The sequence below is a fragment of the Patagioenas fasciata genome, chromosome Z (genome assembly GCF_037038585.1).
Source record: "Patagioenas fasciata isolate bPatFas1 chromosome Z, bPatFas1.hap1, whole genome shotgun sequence".
NCBI lineage: Eukaryota > Metazoa > Chordata > Aves > Columbiformes > Columbidae > Patagioenas > Patagioenas fasciata.
The window spans coordinates 13,500,912-13,521,845 of NC_092560.1; the positions used below are offsets into that span (position 1 = coordinate 13,500,912).

A 20,934-nucleotide genomic window follows, 5' to 3' on the forward strand; every position below is an offset into this window, starting at 1 on the left:
TAGTATAACCTATTCTTAGGTGAAAAAATCAGCAGCTTTTTTATTTTTGACATTCTGAGCAGCAGGCACACACCAATAAATAGGCAATGCCATTTCTAACTACAGCTGTCACCTGTTGGTATCTCACAGGATACATCCCCCAAACACTTTAATGAGCAAGAAGCAGCTGCAGTGATTTTTAACCTTCAATACAGATCAGTCATGTAGTGTACTCACTCTTCAGGGCACATCCATGAGAACTGTGAGATTTTCTCTAGACTACAAATCTTCTCCTAAAGAGTCCTCAGTCAAGATCATTTTTCCTCACCAGCCTCTGCTTTCTTTCACAAATCAGTGCAAAGCAGAATTTCATCTCAAGAGATAGTGTTGTACAAAATTTCCTTATGTTTTCTTGACACAACAATAAGGGGCAACAGACTTTAAAATCCTCCTCTGAAAGAAGCAGATTCTGAATGCTAACTTAAGTGGGAGACATGGAATTATGTATTGGACCATAGCCCAATTTTAGCTGAAGCGGTGAACATATTTACTTCTTGAAATACTCTACTTTTTGGGAACCCTTTCAAGTCAAAGCTTATTGATTTTACAGTTGAAAAGCTTCCTGCAGGCTAAACTTACTTAAAAAAGACCAGTTTATACTGCTGCAAAGAGAGGTCACTTTTCTACCATTATGCCTTTTTATGTCAATTAGTAAATTAAAAATGACCAAGTTTGTCTTCCCTCTCAAAGCAAATGGAGAGGTAGAGAGAGCCAGGAATGGAAAGAAAAATAATACAATGTTAAGTTTCTGCTGTGTGAATTAAGTTTTATTTCAGAGGCTGAACAAGGCAAAATCCAAAAGTATATCCAGAACTTTAAAAAAAAAAAAAAAAAGTATTTTCTCTTACTGCAAACGTTAGTTTTCAGCCACAGTGGTAATGGTAACTATAGAAATAATAATTTTAACAGAAAAGGAAAAAAAATGCATGGGCTCGCTGTTTGACACATGAACTTACTTTGAACATCTTTACTCATATTTTGTGCATTTGTGTTTTCTCCTTCCTGTACATCTTAGGCTTCAGAAGCAGATACAGTCAGGTTTTCCCATTAGATTTTTCCATTTTCCTCTCTTTTACATCAGAAATACTGAAACACTACAGAGCAGCGAGCCAAACTGAAGTAGATTTCCCCCACACACATTGTTCCTCCAAAGCTATAATAATCATCATTTTCTCCTTTTCTTATCCTCCTTGACCTTCCAAAGGATTAGTTCCATACAAGCAACTGCATCGTTCCTGGAATTATGACCACCAACTAGAGGAGAACAACAAAAAAATCAAGAGTGTTAGATCATGTATTTCTTTATTAAAAAATGGTAGCTATGTTTATTAAGCTGAATAATTGCTGAGACAACTGCTGGCAATACTTGATATTCAGACAGTTGTCGGTGCAACTTCTTGCTACCAGAACTCAAAGTAAAAATCACATGTTTCTAGCAGTCCTGTATTGTCTGGCAATATTTAGTTTCCCCTGCATCCTCCAGCTTCAATATTCAATGGAGCCTGGATTAGTAACCTGGAGTATCCAAGATAACTGTCTTTGGAAAACCAGCCTCTCCAAGTCATGCACTTTCAAATCAGAAGTTGAAAAATTAACTGCTGGCAAGTTGAGTTTGCAACTAGATAAATATCTGCCTTGGTTAATGAAGGACAATCTACTTGTCCTGAGCTACTGAAATTCTCCACAAAATCTGGAAAGAGCTAAAGGATTTGAATTTTATATGGTTATATATTTTTATGACATGTTTAGTCAGAGCTTTAAAAGTCAACAACTTACAGGTTTATATGTTTTACACAATCCCCACACCTACAAAAAGTACACTAGGAAGGTTTTAATGTATTCTGGCTGAAAAATAGAGGTAGTCATCCAAACAAGGAATGCATACAATCCTCTCTTTAGTTGGCACTTACTGGAGGCACCAGAATACCCTTCCTAATGTTCAATCAATATAAGAAATCGCTGGCTGCCAGGATAATGGTAGTTAAGTGGTGACAGTTCTGAGCACTTCCTGCTGAAAGACAAAGATGTATATTGGGACTCTCCTTAGCAACTTTAGGATAGGTGGAGAAAAGATCCACTATATTAATCTAATTTTCCACTCCCCAAAGAACAGGACTTGAATGCTACCACAACAAAAAAATGACTGAATAGTTAAAAGTACAAGCTTCTAGCTTTCTCTTGAAAAACTTAAATGCCACAGATTTTAGATGATTTTTCTTATGTAGCAGCCTAGACTCAGAAGCAAATATCTTCTTGCGTTTGAAGACATGCAGTTGCAATTTAAGATATCCACCAGCTTAAAGCAGTGCAGCATCTCCTTGAGTGTGGAAGTGGTTATACTTTCCTCCCAGTGAACACATAATTTATGGTGTTACAATAGCCATGTGCATTAAAAAATACACTGTTGAAAGCATTCATATAAGAACTTTCCCTATAATTTAGATTGGACATATAAAGAGTCGTGGAAGCTAATGGAGGAGAGTCATAGCTTTTATCTGTGGCAGAGAACTTTATACCATTCAGTAACCTCTACTATTCACAGAATCAGAAGACAGCTAGTAATAACCTTGCAGGTTCTAGATTTCTCTTCTCAGTGTACCTCAAGAATTAAGAGAACAGTTGACAATAATCAAACTACTTGCCATTTGGATAAGAAAACAGAAGTGATCCAGTGAGCTTCTGCCCACTGTCTTTACTATCCTTTCTCAGAGAAAGTTCCAGTTCTCATTTGCTTTCCAAACTGTGAAGCAGAGCTCTGCCTTGCCACTCCACCCTTTAGCTGCTGCTATTTTAAACTGCTTGATAAGGAACAGCCTGTATGAGACAAGTTTTTCAAGCTTAATTATAGAAACTATAGCACTGTTGGGTATTGTTTCATTTTTCAGTGAAATCAAGTATATGATACACTGTAAGTCAAGCTACCTCAGCAGTTGCAGCTTTTGTACCTCAGACACCAAAAATCCTGGAGTTGAAACCCTTTAAAATGCCCTCCTAGTCAAATGCCAGTCTGTGACAATCAAGAAAAAGGCAGTCAATTAACTTCAGCGCAAGTTAAATCAACACAGACCTACAGCTTTCTGATAGCAAAGGGTGCTTCATTCTACTAATCCTTAGGTTTACAAAAAGAGGAAAAGCAAATCCAGACTTGAAGTTCATTTCCTTTCTCTTCTCTACTAGAGGAGAAAGGAAAAAACTAACACAAACTAGTACAAAGCAGCAGCACAAACCAATATAAACAAAGGGTGTGGAAGTCATGGTTCAGGATTTTTCATTTTTTGAAAGTGACATGGCAGCTACCTAGCTCTACAAGTTAAAACTGGATTTTAGCTCAGTAGTGGTCACCAAAAAATTATTAAATTCAAACTTAAGCAGAAGAGTCTGCTAAAGGCAGAGTGGCAGAGTTTTGACTATTTCATATGGCAATCTTAAAGCCTGCAGAAATAACTTTTGACATTTCCCTTACCCCCACCACAGTGCTATGGATCAGATTGTCAGTGCAAAGGAAGTCATAGGATATTTATAAGCTTTTAGATGCAACATCTAGCTACTCCACTGGGTATCAAAGGCCATCAAGTTTTGCTATGACCATTTATGTATTCCCTGGGCAATTAAGATATGTTAGCAGAATAGATTATTTGTTGTTCAGGAGGCTTCACTGATAAAAGCAAATACAATTCTGCCAGTCTATTAGATACTCAATTTAATTTGCTCTAAGATCAGATTAAAGACTACTTAGAATGGCATGGTCAACACAAAATACATCTGTCAAATGCAATGTCTTGTAAGTATTTTATGCACACTGTGGAACAGATTCATTGATTTATCTTTGACAGCCAGCCAAGAAATGTACTATAATTTCACTACTGAAACCCCCAGCTGTAAAGCTCCTGTCTCAGCTTGGATAAGCAAGTGAATCTTGAAATAAATGTTAGCCTCGTCACACTACCTTCAGAATTTTGGTGACCCTTCTGCAAGGGAAAGAAACTGTAACACTTTTGTCTGGTGAACACAGACAAGCCAGCAGTATTGAAGGTGAATAAGTAAGCAGCTGTGTGGTGCTTAGTTGCCATTCAGGGTAAAACCACACCAACCATCTTACTCTTCAGGTATATCCTCTGTGTTTACTATACTACTGAAGTAAAGGTATCCAAGACAGAGATTTAAATGAAAGTGAGAGTAATACCAGCTTTCCAGTTTTCTGGGTTATTCCTGTCTCCCATTTCATGATGCAATGTATTATTTGCTTAGTAAGAACCTATGCTCTTACCATCATCTTGATGAATTCTCCTGAGGTAGTCAGTCATCAGAGTTCCAAGTGCTCTTTTGTGAGGCAAACCTAGCCGATGAGGAAACAGTATTGACGTGTCCACTACTGCGCTATGAATCAGCTGGAAAAGAGCAGAGGCCACAGTAATGATTACACATCCAGTTACAGTCTTGCACCTCTATTTATTTATTTATTTATTTATTAAAGAAATCCCATCTAGCATCTAAACCATTTCCTTTCTTAATAATATGCCCAAACAAACCCTTGAACACCAAATTCTACATCATCTATCCTGTGTTCCTCTATTCATTATGGAATAGCAAACTGTGAGGCCAGAACTGTGGAAAAATTGTGCTTCACACTGATTTCTGCACACTGCATTGTATATAAAACTAGTGAACAAACATCAGAGTAAACATAATTAATTCTGGTTTTAGGTAGCCAATACTATATTGTAAAGTCTCATTTGCACTGGCCTCTTGATATCACTAGCAGGGAAGTCAATCAGGGCTAAATTCTAATTCCTTAATTAAGGAATAATCATAGAATGGCTGAGGTTGGAAGGGACTTCTGGAAGTCATCTTGTCCAAATTCCCTGCTCAAGCAGGACCACCTGGAGCCAGCTGCCAAAAACCACATCCAAACAGCTTTTGAGAATCTCCAAGGCAGAAGACTCCACCTCTCTGGACAACCTGTGCCACTGCTTGGTCACCCTCACAGCGAAAAACTTTCCTGATGTTCAGAGAGAATCTCCCATGTCCTGGCAGCCTCTTGTCCTGGCACTGGGCACCACCAGAAAAAGCCTGGCTCAGTCCTTGTTCATACCCTCCCTTCAAGTATTTATATATACTGGTAAGATCCTCCCGAGACTTCCTGAGCAGATGGTTATGTTTCTTATGGAATATTACTGCCTTCAATATTTAATAGCACAACCCATGCATTTCTGTTACCTAAGGTATTAACCTGACAGGTAGTATAATTGCTTACAGAGATTCTAAGAGCAATACCATAGCATCTCTTGAATTGTCATTGTCTTTTATGCAGTTGCCAGCAAGATCGGAAAATATACAATACTAGGTTTCTGTGAACCCAGAAATAAAGACAATATTATCCAGTGGTGACATATGGTTGCATAGCTAGAAGCACAAAACAGCAAAACAGGAAACCCAAATGTCAGAATCTTTACTATACTGTTTGTATATACCTTTCTTCCTTCTCTGTAGTATAATACAGATATCATTTCACAATCAGGTACATTTCATTTTATACATGTTGATCTGCCAAAATGCAACATTCTTTTCCTTTTCGAAATTAATTAGAACACAGTAAAGTCAAGTTATCATCTCTTAAAATTGGCTTAAAACAGGTTATTTTACCTTGAGAGCATACAAGTTATTTTCTAAGCTATGGCCAATTAAAATGGTCTCTGCACTGAACAAGTTCAGCAGTACTGCTTGTACATCCCGCAGAGATGTTGTGGTATTCTTCAGATCATCCTCCATTGCTCCAGAGAGTCTGAATACATATTTAGAAGAGCTTCATCAGAGACACTAAGAAATATTTAGAAGAATGAGGTTTACAGTAGGTATTCCCCCAGCACCTCAAGTTAACACTAGCCACCTTTAAAAATCACACGAGGTTGAAGTCAACATAAAGCATTTTTTCATTCTCTTCCTTTTTACCTAGGTAGCATAAGATAAACTAAGCTAGGTGATGTTACCTTAGCTCTACCATTATCAGTGACTGAGGTTGTTTCTTTAAGCACAGCCCAAAGACAGGGCTCTGAGCAAACAAATATTGCTTTTGAAGAAGCAGGAATACATTAGGTTGGTTCTCCTCCAGTATTCTTTTTTGCAGTGAGGCTCAAAACCCATGTTGCTTCAAAGAACTAATAGGAATCAAAAACATGTCTTCCATATCTCAAAGGCAAAAACCAATAGGAAGACAAAATACAAGTGATATGCACTAAATACAGCCTAATCTTGTTAAGGTGTACAGTCTGATGGTCTCAATACATGGTTTATGAGACTCTGCTGTTTTTCTGTGAGACAACATTTACAGATAAAATATACATTTGCTTCTATTGCATTAGGAAATTTGGCAAGTTCTGGGAGGTTTAACTTCTTTTTTTAAGAAGGGGGAGAAAATGTCTTCAAATGTGGAAGAAATAAATTGAACTAGGCAATGTGAAAAAAGCTTATTTAAGCATATAAGAACAAAAGCCTCATTCCTGATTGAAGGTCTTTGACTTATGGAAGTAGAAATAGTAATTTGAGAGACATGTTTCTTCTTATATAGTTATCTGCCAACTTATTAAGTCTAATCCTGAAGTACTATAGACTAATTAGCATACCTTATATCGTAGTCTACAACTTTACCATCTGGTTTAACAAATGTATCATAGACAACCTGCAGTTTAGCATCGACCACTGTCACTCTAGTTAGTTCCACACCACGGGTTGTGTAACACTGAAGAAAAAAAATAAAATTAACAAGCATTTACACAGCAATGATGTTTCCTTACATTGTGTAAATTTCACAAGAAATCACAACTGGCTACCAACTCAACAGATCCAAATGAGTTTGCTCACTGCATATTCAACACCAGAGGTCTAGTCATGTCAAGTGACTAGTCAGATTGAAGGTCTAGTCATGCAGAATGACTACATAGAGTTCTGCAGACCTTGGAGACATGAGTTCCAAACTACTACAGCAAGGAAATTGCCTCATAAGCAGCAGAGTTTTTTCTATTAACTGACCCAAACATTTTAGGTTGCTCATACCATCTCACAGTCCAGAGCATATACACCATAGTTTCTATCAAAAGGTGGTGATTTAATTAATGTCTTCATGAAGCCTTCCAATTTCTCCCATCGTCCATCATGAACATGAAGCTGCAAAATTACAATTAGTATTTAAATGCAAGTTTTCTAGACATATCTTACCCAAATTGCCAGATAATTTGTTTCTTTAACAGACTCAGGAGCATATATATAATGCTTCTTGTCAATATTTGCTACATAATTTACTAAACACTAGTAAGTAAACCTCAAAGGCTAATACCAAACCATTCACAGAAAGCTATGACCCAGCTTTAAGCCAAAAGGACACAGAAAGCAAAACTGAGATACTGCATTATATAAACTTTCAGAGAACATCATGCCTACCTTTGCAATCTGACATCCAGCAGACCCAACTATTCTCTCACAACAACTATAGTATTTTTCCATGCCACCAGGAACTGCCAAAAAGAAAAACTGAAAATTGAGCGTTTTTTGCAGCAACAAATAATAGCAAAAACAAATCAGTGCTCTCACTCCTCCTCTCAAATTTCTTTTCCATTTTCTCCTGAGAGTGCACCATGGAAAGCAGATAGTCTCACCTATAGGTCCCATCTATGCAAAGATGACAAACTGAAAAACTGTTCCCTTGTGAAGCAAGGTTTTCATTAAAAAAAAAAAAAAAAACAATGAATAGAAGACAAAGTTGTAGTATGCTCAATAAAGTTTTCCCTGAGGGAAATATTTAATGTAGCTTCTGAGTACTCCAGGTGTCTCCCAGATAAGATGACAAGGGTCACTCAGAAGTCAGTGCAAGGCCACACAACGAGCATTTTTCTATTTTCATCCCAACACGGTTTTATTAACATAAGTTTTCCTAAAGTTATGGCCTATTCAGAGAAAACAGGCTTTACTAAGGAGTCACATTCCTGAAAGTACAGTAGAACATATCTCAGCTGAACCTTCTGCAAAAAGAGTTTTATAGTCTGACCTTGTTCAGTTTGGACATGAGTAGTTAACTTTTAACAGCTTAGAAAGACTGAATGCCAAGAATATATACCTTTTTGTTCCAATACGCTACCAGAATGATAGTTGCATTCTTCTTTACGTCTATGTTCTCCTGAAGAAGTAACAGCAAACACTTTGCCACACCTACAACACACTCTTTTGAAATCTAAAACCAAAATGATAAAAAAAAATCATACCTACTACCTGGCTTGCCATAAAATTAAAATATGCTGAAGTATGAAAAAAGTTACATCAACAGTAATTGCAAGAGCAGAGTATCAATACATAAGCAGACTCTCAAGATTAGCCATGTATAAAAAAAATTCCTCTGCACAACAACAATAAATTGAAGTTTATCTGAAACTTTTTCAATTACTATGTTGAAACTAAAATTAAAAGAGACCTATAAAGCTTCATAGCTTACTTATAAAAGCTTGTGAGTTCAGTTATAATCCTTGTACTAAATACAGAACACTGCCATAACACAATTTTATATCTGTGTATTTTACTGTCCTGTAAACCACTGACTGAAATTCTATTTTCTTGCAATCAAGTTGGCACTCACCATCACATCCAGCATTTTTTACAACCCCAGTAAGGATGGCACTGCCATTTTTTTCAGGATTTGGTCGAGGGAAATTATTTTCATTCAATTGTTCCTCAGTCAGAAGATAATCTTTCAAAAGTTCATATAGAGCACCACCTGTAAATGCTAAAAACAAACAAACCAACCAACAAGTAAACAAACCCAAAGCTTAAGTAATATTGGAAGAAAATAAGTAGCACTTTAATATCCTAGTAGCTCCAAAAATTAAAAAATCCTGCAATTACAAGATGGGCACTATCACTTACAAGCAAGAACCATATGCTTGTACCTCAGAGCAATTAGAAGTAAAACATTACATTATTCAAAACAAAGACACTAAAAACATGGAGATGTTAATTCAGTAGCTATCCCAGAAAGGCCATATATGCAATACTGAAGAACATGCTCTTTTCAAACACAAGTTCAACATTTTTTCTCCTAAGAATGTGCCTTCAGATATAAACAGGGAATTATGTTGGAAGCCCTCACAGCAACTAGTAGAAAAAGCTTGATCAAAAACAGAGCAACACTTTCATGGTGAAATAAGCTCATTTATAGGCTAAAGTGGAAAACTGACACCTCCCTTCCCCTTTCTTTACCTTCCTCATAGTTTGACTTCATGGATCCAGCACCACTGGAAGATCGGCTGTTACTGAGTTGCCCTGAATGCAAGAAAACATTTTCATAATTTCTTCTCAATTTTATATTTCATGTTAATAACCTAAGCAAACAGTTATAAATCAAAACAGGTTTATTTCAGTAATTTCCACAAAATTATTTAAATATGAAGAAATATTTTTAGTGAAGTTAAACTAAAAAAATCCTTTAAAGACATTTCTCTGCTGTTCTAATGTCTACATTTACAACCCATTTAAAAACATTTTAATTGAAGGCAAAACTACCATGATCTCTCAGCTTTTTGAGAGTCTTCGCAGCAAAATTGAGGTACATTTTTTTACTGCCACAACGGTCATAAATAGATTGCTCTTCCATCAGGGCCTATATTAAAAAAACAAAGACTGAGTTATTGGAGCACCGTACATTCTACAAAAACCACTATTTGGAATCTGAGATTCTGAACCTAGAGGCAGATACACATGCAAGTAATGTCACAAATCTGAAGTGCAACAGAAGGTACAAGGTCAGATGGATGAGACACCTAGAAACACAAATTCAATACTTATGAAGCAAAGATCTGTGAAGGAAATCAGTGCTCCAGCTCAGAATTTAAATCTAACACTTGTGGAAATTTGAACACTCTTAGGGTAACAGTTCCTGGGGCTACAGACAGCTTTTTCCGATATTGCTTCAAAGGAGGCATTATTACTTTTTTAGGTCAAGAAACATTTCCTTGATTTTCTTTCTGTAAAGTTGTGAGAAACAGAAGTGACAGGAATGTCCAGCACCTTTTAACTATGAAGGTGCACACTCAAGGAGCATGTTAATTAATCTCCTGGGGAGTAGGAGGAAAAGCTTCCTCCCTGTTTTTATTTCACTGTTTACACTATCTGCATAGACAATAAAAGAGAAGCTAATTTCAGGCATAAACAGCACCTTCTAACAATCACTACAGTACAGTTCACAAGTTACAGCCTCTATAAACAGAGTAAAAGAAAAAATGAAAAACTGGTGAAGCTGAGAAATAACACAGGAGGAAGATAAAAGGGAAGGTAAAAGAAACATTCTTAGTGAGAGAAAAGTCAGGCATAGCAAGATGTGCTGCGTAACAGAGAACACACTGTAAATGGCAGAGTAGTAACATCTGACGTTTTACAAGCTTTCATTCAATGGAGAATTAAATACACACACAGAGTATTATCATGACAACTCCATAAAGTCTTTTGACTTCCAGCAGGCAAGAAATGTATATCACCTAAATGTTAAGTTTGGGATATTTGTGGCTGTCAGGCTGTATGTGTTGGCTGTAAGCTTGTGCAGCACTTGGAGTGGCGTGAACAGTAAATACAAGATGCAGGGCTCAGAATGAATGAGATACTTATGATTGTTTTTCAAACATGTTTTCCTTCTGTCCTGAATAGATCTCAAAGCCATTATTACGTTCCAAGAAGCCCCCAGTACTCACAAGAAGATCTTTGTTTTGAATTTGCAAAAAAAAAAAATATTTAATACTAAAATAACATACCTTTTTGGAAGCTAATTAGCAGTGCTAAAGACAAATGTCTTTATTCAGAGAAAGCTGAAACTGATTGACAACACTATGAAGTATAAGACTGAGTACATTTAACTTCTGATTTCCAAAAGTCTGAAATATTTGCTATAAAAAAAAAACAAGTAAAAGAACCCCACCAACACACTGTTGAAGCTAAGACCTACTGACTTAATTCAGAAGCAGAATCATAAAGAGCTACAAAACATTACAAACTTTGTTGATAGCTTCATTCACTGTGCTACAAGGTTTGAAGCATTCTGCAAAAAACATGCTGATATATCGATTTCTTGTTTCGAGTGGCACTTTGGATCCCGATTGTGAAATAGAAGGCCCACTCTGTGTAGAAGTCTGTAAAACACAAATAAAACCACAGCAACAACAATTACTAATGTGGTCAATATATAAAAAATAGTCCAAAGAACTAAAACCAGTTATTTTCCACACCCTTAGAGGAAAAAAAAATTAAACATTACTGAATAGTTATTCAGAAGAGTGGAGCCAGAAACCACCATCAGAAATAGTAGATATAGAGGTTTTCCCTGCTTGAACTGAAAGTATGCTTCTGTTCACAGTTATGTGAGGTTTCAAGACTATTTTTTTAACTTCTTTTTTTCTTAGAGGAAGTTCAGTCCTTCAGCAAGCACTAGTAGTTATTATCTAAGTCATACTTCCAAGCTGGTCTTTATTTCAGACAGTGCTTCATTGAGAGCAAAAACTAAGGACCCAATGAACTAGACTAAAAAAACAGTTTCATTTTAGGAACCGACAGCCTTTGTTAGACAACGCAATATAGAGTTTTTGCTTATCACAATACGCTTATTTTAACAAAAAGCACAGAAGTTAAAATCACATTCAAAAATCTGGCAGCTGTCAGGTTAGCCATGGTACCTTCACACCCAAAGAGGTCCAAACAATTACTGCACTGTGTGTATCAAATAAGGAGCAATGTGCCTATGCCATATGTATTTTCTAAGGAAGATCCTTTAAGAGCCGCATTTAAATGTGTGTGCAACTACCAAGGAGAAGGTTAATTTTGCACAAAGCAAACAAAGGCAATGTTATCATTGTCACAACCCAGTCTCACCATTATTGGGGCAAGTAGTACTCTGTTTAGGCAACAAAAAGGTACATACTGGAGATATGAAGCACAAAGTAATTCATACCTAACATCCTAGAAAAACGGCAATTACCAAACTGATAGCCATAACATTTGGTATTTTTAATTAGAAACCAAAGCACTGTGTAATTTATCTTCAGTAACCTAGCTTTTTTTTTCTTTTAAAGCAGAGGTTAAGAGTAATTTTTATGAAACGAGAACCTCACAATACTCCGTCACTCTAAATTACAAAGCAAAGTTGGCAATAAAAAAACAAAAATACACCTGCATTAACTTTCTGACAAGTTCCTTGAAATCCCTTTATTTTATAAAGGTACCTCTCTTGAAGCCAAATAAAGCCTTACATGAGATATCATCTGCTACTGTACCTGGAATGAAGTTTTAGGGGAAAATAATCAACATGCAATCATGATTAGACTGAAAAAAAACTAGTACTTAATTATCCCATCACAACAATTGATTAACAATTTGAATATTTAATTGCTTATACTTTTGTAGTGCTGGCTAATAGAATCAAAGAAAATGAAAATGCAATTTGTACCACAACTTCAATTAACCACATAGGGAACCAAGTAATTTTTTTTAAAAAGCTATACTGGCATATCACATTACTGGCTCTACCTTATAAAATACTGTTGGAAATAAATTACAGTTTTTCCATTTCTGTTCCCATTCATATATCCAAGTTCTGCAGCAGAAACTCTATAGTACCTTGCATGGCACAAGGATGGTGCTTTTGAATGAATTAATAGGAAGTCCATAAGGCATTGCTGTTGCAGCATTTCCTTCCAGTAGTACATGCAGCTGACCACTGCAGGTTTCAAGGGGCTTAACTTCAAGCAAATTTGAAGAGGCTGAAACACACAGAAGATGAAGAATGAATCTAAACTCTAATGGTAAGCTTTGTTATTTAAATTACATTAGTCTGGAACATAGGTATTTCACAGGTCCTCTGCTGAAGCAGGGTAAAAGAAAACTAGTGCACAGAACCAGACCTGGAGTGTCAGGAAACACATTAAGACTGCACTTCTGGCAACAGAATTTATGCAAGTGTCCTCCTGTGTTTTTGATATCATATCTCAGTTTGAAGACACCGAAATAAAGCAGCCACACAAGTCAAGTTAAAACCTATTTTCAAGTTGTAATGACTATGCTTTTTAAACACCTACTTGCCTGCCTTCCCTGTCCCTTTCCCCTTCTCTGCAGAAAAGCATGATAGCAAGAAAAAACAAAACAAAACAGGAAAACCACCATTCTAACCTCATATAGTAATGTAGTCAGTTAGTGCCTTAAAGCACTGCTTTGTCTTTTTAAAGTTAGCAAAGCTACAGAACTCAGAACTTTTAAAAAATTGTGATAAGATTCTGGAGCCAAGATATCAGCATTTGACTTGCAGTCATCCTGCTAAAATTTACTTGCATCAGAAGCTGTTATACAGCAAGACACATTTGTACACTATGAGATACACTAATGCATTTTATTGTTGTTCAGAAAGAATGCATACACTCTCAGAATGCCTCAACTTTATGTGAAGATTTTTTATAGCATACGTAATAAATACACAAATGAAACTATGAAGTAGTATTTAATTAATTTAATCACTAGGTTGGTTACTTTGTAAGCATATATTTTAAGTGACAGTAGAAGAACTGGAGGGGAAACACCATTTAACTAGCATTAAATGCTGAAAATAACTTATACTCCAGAATTTTTCACATATGAAGGACAATTGAAAGAGAGAACATATGATTTTCAAATTACAAGATTTAACAAATTGTTTCAGAAGGTCTAAATGCTTCAAACTAGAAACTTAACAGTTGATATCAGTACTTAAAGGGAACTCAATAGATTTTTTTTATTCTTTCAATTTGTATAACAAAATACTTTCAACAAAAGTATTTTTCAGGGTTTTGGTCAAAACTGTACATGTTCAAAGAACTTAATAAAAAAATACTGTCCCCTTTTCACTAGAGCTACCAAAACTTCAAATATAACCTTGTAGCTGGACCTGCACAAGCGAAGCACTCACCATCACTGAACTCGCAGCTAACATTCATCACAACAAAACAAACTCATTCAAGTGATGCTTAACTGAAGCAAAAGAAAATCTGGTTTGTCAAACCTATGGATCAAACAGTCATACCCATTGGTCTAATGCCTCCAAATTGAGTAGATGTGGATTTCTCCTGTTCAGAAGTCGTAGCAATAAAAGCTTGTCCTCTTTCAGCTCCAGAGTTCACTGTCTCCCAGTACCTTTGCTGAATTTTGGCATCATGACCTTGCTGCCAAGGAGATGCTTTGAAAGGCACCGCTTCTTTATGTACCTGATATGCACATACACAAAAGCAGAGTTAACCTTCAAGTAGTTTCAATGCACAGCAAGTCCATCTTAAATTTAACACGGTGCTTCTTAAACTGAATTCTGCTATAAGATTCAGAGCTCAGCATGCTGTGCATTGAAGGAAAACACCAAGCTGAAAGAACTCAGAGGTGGTAGACGGGTCTTAAAGAATTATGCCTGCTTATTAGCATTGCTTCCTAAAGCACCATAAAAGCAGAGAAAGCAACGGCCACTTTGGGTTTCCAGGTGCTCTGTTATCTCATGGCACAAGCCTCCACTCCAAACTGACTTTTCAGTACTCATTAGTCTCAGCTGATCCAGGCAGCAGCTGACTTCACCTGTCTCAGGAACCAACTCTAAGCACTACAATATTTGCTACAACTTCAAACAGAAGAGTTGATGAGACATGCACTCTAATTAATTTCAAATTATTTTTACAACTAGATTACAAGACTCAGCCAACCTGAAGTTCAACATGCATCTACAGATACTAAGTTACAATGACCTTCCAGTTTATTACAACTCGCATCAAATTTTCTTGTGTGTGCAGTTCTTTTCTTTTGTCCAGGACCATTTCCTTTGCCTTCTAAAAACCTGAGATCTACGTTTTCTCCATGGGCTTAATAAGGACAAGAACAGACTATTTAGACCAACTGCTACAAAGCTCTAGACTTCAGTAATATGACCCGCTCATGCTAGTGTTTCACAGTACTTAATCAACAACCTCATCAGGAAAATTACAATTTAATCAGTATTAGACAGTTACTTTGCATTCAGAACAGTTAAGCTACAGTGCTATGAGGCTGAGACAGTGGTACTCAAAACTCCTACATTCGTTTATAAGTACAGAAGACTACTTGATATACAAATACCTCTAAAACTTTGCTTATTACAGTAAAAGTGTCTACTCCAAGGCAGGGAGCTATTCAGAACAACTTTCTACTGCGGCAAACATACAAATCCCCCATTGTCAAACTAGACTAAAGAATTGTAAGGGTATAACTTTGTCTATTAGCAGTGAAGGCTCAAACATATAACCTTCACTAAGACATATTTTGAAAAAAGTATCTATATATCACATCACATCTTCATACGCTCAGAAAAATCCCCCAGCACTGAAAATGAAACAAAATACCTTCTCATCACCACCCTTCTTTTGTGCTTCTCTTTCAAACTCATAAAAAATTTTCCGACACTCCTCTAGAGGATCATCTGATTCAGAGAGCTCTGTGTCTTCCCCACTGGCTTCTGCTTCCTCAGCAGATGGACTCAGAGGTATCTCACTTTCTTTCTTGTTTAAGTAATAAGTTGGATATGAGTATGTATCTCCTGCGCTGTCATTAGCCCTGTTTTCTTCTATGCTCTGGCTTTTCTCGATATTTTTTATTATCTCCTTATAAGGTCTTTCTGTTGTGGTTTCATCTTTTGATGAGTGACCCATGCACAAGGCAGGCTGAGTTACTCTTCCACCGCTCACACAGCCTTCATCAACAGTATGTTCCTGAACAAATGCTTCAAGGAATATAGCGGTTGAAGTATTTCCCTGCTTCAGAATTCCCTTCTGCACATCTGCCTCAACAGAAGCAGCTGAAGATAGACATTTCTCCTCAGTATAGGCAAGGGCATCTCCTTCCTCCAAAGCCATCCATATACCAGTGTTTATATCAGGCAAATAAATCTCCTTTGCTTTTTGAGAAACACTGCCTGTTTTCTCAGATTTTTTTAAACATTTGTCATTCTTAGGCAAAGTAATAATTTTCTCAGGTTTTTCTTCACCCCTCCCAAGAACATCTGCTATAGCATTATCATGTAGTTTTTCTGCACATACTACAGCAGCCAGTTCTTCGTCCCTGTTCACATTTGTGTAGTTCCTACTTATTCTTGGCTTTTTATTAACAGGTTGTGGTGTCTCATCAATGACAAGATCACATTCATCATCAGGTTCTTGAAGTTTTATTTGAAGTTTCACCGGGGAAGAACTTTTCAATGTCTTTGTGGATACATGTCTGCTCTTAAATGAATGCATCTTTGAATTCTCAACGCGATTTTCACATGGAAATACTTCTGCTGGCTTACGGTGCTGCTTAGCATTTTCATCCTCATTTGTTACAGAAGAGACCCCTGCAAAATAATATTTTTAAAAATGATATTCAAGAACAGTTGCTGGACAACTATAATCAACAATGTATTTTTCAAATAAAAAAAAAAAGCCATTATTTATTTACATGGAAACTGAAACCACAGTACCTTACTTTAAGATCATTTTGAAGCGTTAAAGCTCTTATGATCTTTTAAATGGGGAGACTGTACTGTGATGGTTCCTTCTTTTCCTCGATTTTATTCCCAACTGAACATACTGCTATTTTAGTCCTCTTGGGTGTTTGCAAATCATATGCCTCTCTTTGAGGGAAGACAGCTAAGAGCTCAAATGAGGTAATCCTAAATTCTCCACAGATTTCAGCTGAGGAAAAAGAAGTAATCTATTTATTAGTTCAAATGTCTCCCCTTCTTCCTCCAGGTTTTATTGCCAAACATAACATCATATGGTTTAGATTATTCCTTTGAGTAGCCTGGGTCAGCTGTACTAGCTGCATCCCTTCCCAAATTCCTGCCCACCTCCTTCCTACTTCCTGGCAAGGCAGTGTGAGAAATAGAGAAGTCAGAATCACAGAATGTTCTGAGTTGGAATGGACCCACAAGGATCATTAAGTCCCACTCCTGATGGAGTTCTTGATGTTGTGCAAACGCTCTTCAGCAATAACTGACACAGGAGTGTTATCAACCCTGTTTTGGTCATAAGCCAAAAACTTGGCACCATACAGAGCTACAAAGAAAATCTACTTCATCCCAAACAAAACCGGTACACCTCTTTACGTCAAAGAAATACTCCAAGCCACCATGAACTGGTAATGGTTCTTATCGGAAATATACATAATCTGAGAGAGGTTTTCCTCACCTTTCATGCAGGTGAGATACAATTTAGACCACATAGCAATCCATGTTATAGGATTATTCCCTGACTAACTGGAGCCTGAGTGAACCTGGCTGGCTAGAAATTGCAGAAGCCACTTAATGATAGATGCTGGTCACCTGAAATACCTATGGACTCAGGCTTCAAGCCACATCACACTGCACAGCCAGCTGCCTGCCAAACCAGCAAGTGAGAGCCAGGAAGGGAATGACTCCATGCTGTTTGCTTTATTTCTTTCCCTCACTGCCACAGATCTTAGCAACAACCAAATTAGCTCAGTATCTTTTCCAGGCTGCAGCTCTTTATGCTCAAGCACAGAAACCTTTGAGAAAGAAATAGAACGTTAGCAGTTACAGGTAACTGTGAAAAGCAGGTACTTATTGTGGGAAAGAAAGTTCCTGCTGAACTAATACTACATTCAGAGTGAGAACCTGCACTGCAGCTGAAGTTTCGGCACTCCTGAGCTGTGAAGGCAGCAAATCAGTAGCTTCTGCTTAAGAAACACAGACACAGCAGAATAAGAGACACTTTAATGGTTCCCTGGATTACTTACTTACGAACCACCTCTTAAAACTATCAATGTAACCCACAGCAAATGCTGTGGAAGAGATGAACCCAAGGTGAAGGTAATCAGGAAGCAAGCCCAGTTTGGAAGCAGGTTGCTTTTTCCATTAACATAGCCTGTTAGCATAAGTTTTGTGGCTCTCATTTAAAGTAATTTTAGTCTCTGGCCCTCACTTCTTGCACCCATTGGCTATATCACCAGCAGTCTGAACACACTACTAATTTTGCCAATGAAATCTAGTTTAGATTTTGCCTGAAAAACACTCAGTCATGAGAGGAACATGTCAAACATCAAAAAAGCTAGCTACAAATTGCATTACTGATTACATTTGAAAGTGGAACAACATGGGAGAGGAACTACAGTTTCAGTATAAAATGCCACTGATGTGCAAGCAGGCTCTTCGTAGACTGCTGATTCCAGAATGTCAGCAAGCACCTCACAAAGATGAAAATCAACTCATATTGCAACTTCTGCTCTTCATTACAAGGACTAAAGGTCACACACCAAAAGGGAAAGATGATGTTCTCCTACCAAGAAGGCAAGAAGTCATCAACTCTTATTACACTATCATACAGAGGTTTAAGCAATCTGCCAGTTTGCTGAAAAATAACCTCAGCCACAAATTCCAGATTATATTATAACCCCAGTATGGTCACTGCTGTTTGCCAAGGTGGGGGCATGAACGTTTCTTTCTTCTCCCAAGAGCAAAGACAGATCAAAATCGTAAAGGCCTTCTGTTGTGCCACTTCACCCTTCAGCTCCCACACACGGCATCACCGCGACCCCGCGGCGGGAACGCGGCCACGCCCGCACCTCAGCGCCTCCGAGCACCTGCCCCCACCGCCTCTATCGGCGGCATCGCCGCCTGCAAAGCAACTCCCGGGGCCCCGGGAACCCCCAGCCCACTCCGCCTGCAGAGGCGCGGTAGGACGGGCCCGACCGGACCGTCCTTCCCGCCGTCCTCACCCCGGGAACAGGCAGCAGCCTCCGGCCGCGGCGGGGCCAAGGGCGGCTTCCTGCGGCATGGCGCCGCATGCCAGTACCGGCAGCGAGGCCGCCCGCAGCGGCCCCCCGCGGCGCCGACGAAGGGGCAGAGCAGCGTCCCGAAGCAGCTAGCGGGACGCATAATCGCACCCGCCCGACTCAGCGGAGAGCCCGGGAAAACGCGCGTCCCACCTCCCTAGCCAGCCGCTCACTTTATCCTGGCGCCGGCGGCGTGAGCGCCCAGCCGGCCAATAGGAGAGGAAGGCTGGAGGGTTAGGAGGCGGGGCCTCCAGCCCGCCAGCCCCGCCCCGCCTGTCCCTGTGAGGGAGCGGGGATGGCGACCGGGCCGTTAAGCGAAGAGGGGTTGCTGCTGCCCCGTCTGATGGGAACGGGGTCCGCGGTAGGAGCCGGCAAAGGCTGAAGGAAAGAAGCCAGAGAGTCGTGGTCAATGGGGCAGAGTCTAGCTGGAGGCCTGTATCTAGTGGGGTGCCTCAGGGGTCAGTACTGGAACCAGTGCTATTCAATATATTCATCAAAGACTTAAATGAGGGTATAGAGTGCACTGCCAGCAAGTTTGCTGATGACACCAAGCTGGGAGGAGTGGGTGACACGCCAGAAGGCTGTGCTGCCATCCGGAGACCTGGACAGGCTGGAGAGTTGGGCAGGGAAAATTTAATTAAACATAACAAGGGAAAGGGTAGAGTCTTGCATCTGGGTTGGAACAACGCCAGGTTCCAGTATAAGTTGGGGAATGACTTATTAGAGAGCAGTGTAGGGGAAAGGGACCTGGGGGTCCTGGTGAACAGCAGGATGACCATGAGCCAGCACTGTGCCCTTGTGGCCAGGAAGGCCAATGGCATCCTCAGGTGTATTAGAAGGGGGGTGGTCAGTAGGTCAGGAGAGGTTCTCCTTCCCCTCTACTCTGCCCTCGTGAGACCACATCTGGAATATTGTGTCCAGTTTTGGGTCCCTCAGTTCCAGAAGGACAGGGAACTGCTGGAGAGAGTCCAGTACAGGGCAACAAAGATGATGAAGGGAGTGGAGCATCTCCCGTATGAAGAAAGGCTGAGGGAGCTGGGGCTCTTTAGCTTGGAGAAGAGGAGACTGAGGGGTGACCTTATTAATGTTTATAAATACGTAAAGGATGAGTGTCACAAGGATGGAGCCAGGCTGTTCTCTGTAATATGATAGTACAAGGGGCAATGGGTGCAAACTGGAACCCAGGAGGCTCAACTTAAATATAAGAAGAAACTTCTTCTCAGTGAAGGTGACAAAACACTGGAACAGGCTGCCCAGGGAGGGTGTGGAGTCTCCTTCCCTGGAGACATTCAAAACCCACCTGGACACATTCCTGTGTAGCCTCATCTAGGTGTTCCTGCTCCGGCAGGGTGATTGGACTGGATGGTCTTTGGAGGTCCCTTCCAATCCCTAACATTCTGTGATTCTGTGAAGGCAGAGGGGCACGGGGCCCTGCTGCAGCCTTCATGGCATGGTCCCAGCCCACGAGGAGGCATCGAGGCAGAGGGGATGAAGACGTCAGGCAGTGTTTGCAGTGGCGGCGTGTGAGGACTGAGTGTCCTGCCTCCACCAGCCACCCACTGAGGGCCAAGGAAGGAGGTGCCGGGTGACCCGTGTGTGTCAGCTGCTTCACACCTGGGAGCCACTCCAGGTCTTGTCCGTGGCGCAGTGAGTGGAGCTGCCGCGGGGATCCGCTGCCCCTGACAGTGAGAAGAACCAGGGGGGTACCTGCGCTTTATGGGGAAGTGCAATGTTGTGGTCGGGTGCCCGGCTGTGTACCTGCACTGAGGGTGTCAGGAGATGATAGAAGCACTAGGGTCTGGGCCACTGTTCTACCCCAGGTGAAGAACCACCCACCTGCCTGCAGAGAGGCTGCCCAAACGCTGTCATGACCGGATCCGCCTCATTGGGAACGAGCAACGCAGCTCCCGCCCCCCACCAAGAGTGAATATCAGGGCGAGTTCTCTCCATGGTGGTGTCCAGCAGTGGCCAGGGGACAGATCCAGCGAGCTGTAAGAAGAGAGCACCCTCTAGGCCTCTGCTTAGGGGGTTTGGTGAGCTTGTCTGTTGAGTAGCATGCAATGGTTT

At 39.7% G+C, this 20,934-nt stretch overlaps 1 protein-coding gene across 1 annotated transcript; it reads right to left on the minus strand.

Moving 5' to 3' along the window:
* Window positions 1-784: 784 nt before the first annotated feature.
* On the minus strand, window positions 785-18,970 carry LOC136115405 (uncharacterized). Its single transcript, XM_071802438.1, has 15 exons — window positions 18,811-18,970; window positions 15,444-16,429; window positions 14,111-14,291; window positions 12,679-12,821; window positions 11,064-11,198; window positions 9,583-9,679; window positions 9,280-9,342; window positions 8,660-8,806; window positions 8,147-8,260; window positions 7,474-7,547; window positions 7,090-7,200; window positions 6,660-6,775; window positions 5,683-5,821; window positions 4,307-4,427; window positions 785-1,293 (listed from the first exon to the last, which is right to left on the minus strand). Exons 1-15 carry the CDS (start codon window positions 18,968-18,970, stop codon window positions 1,205-1,207), a joined length of 2,676 nt encoding a protein of 891 aa, XP_071658539.1. The 3' UTR covers window positions 785-1,204.
* Between the last annotated feature and the right edge of the window lie 1,964 nt (window positions 18,971-20,934).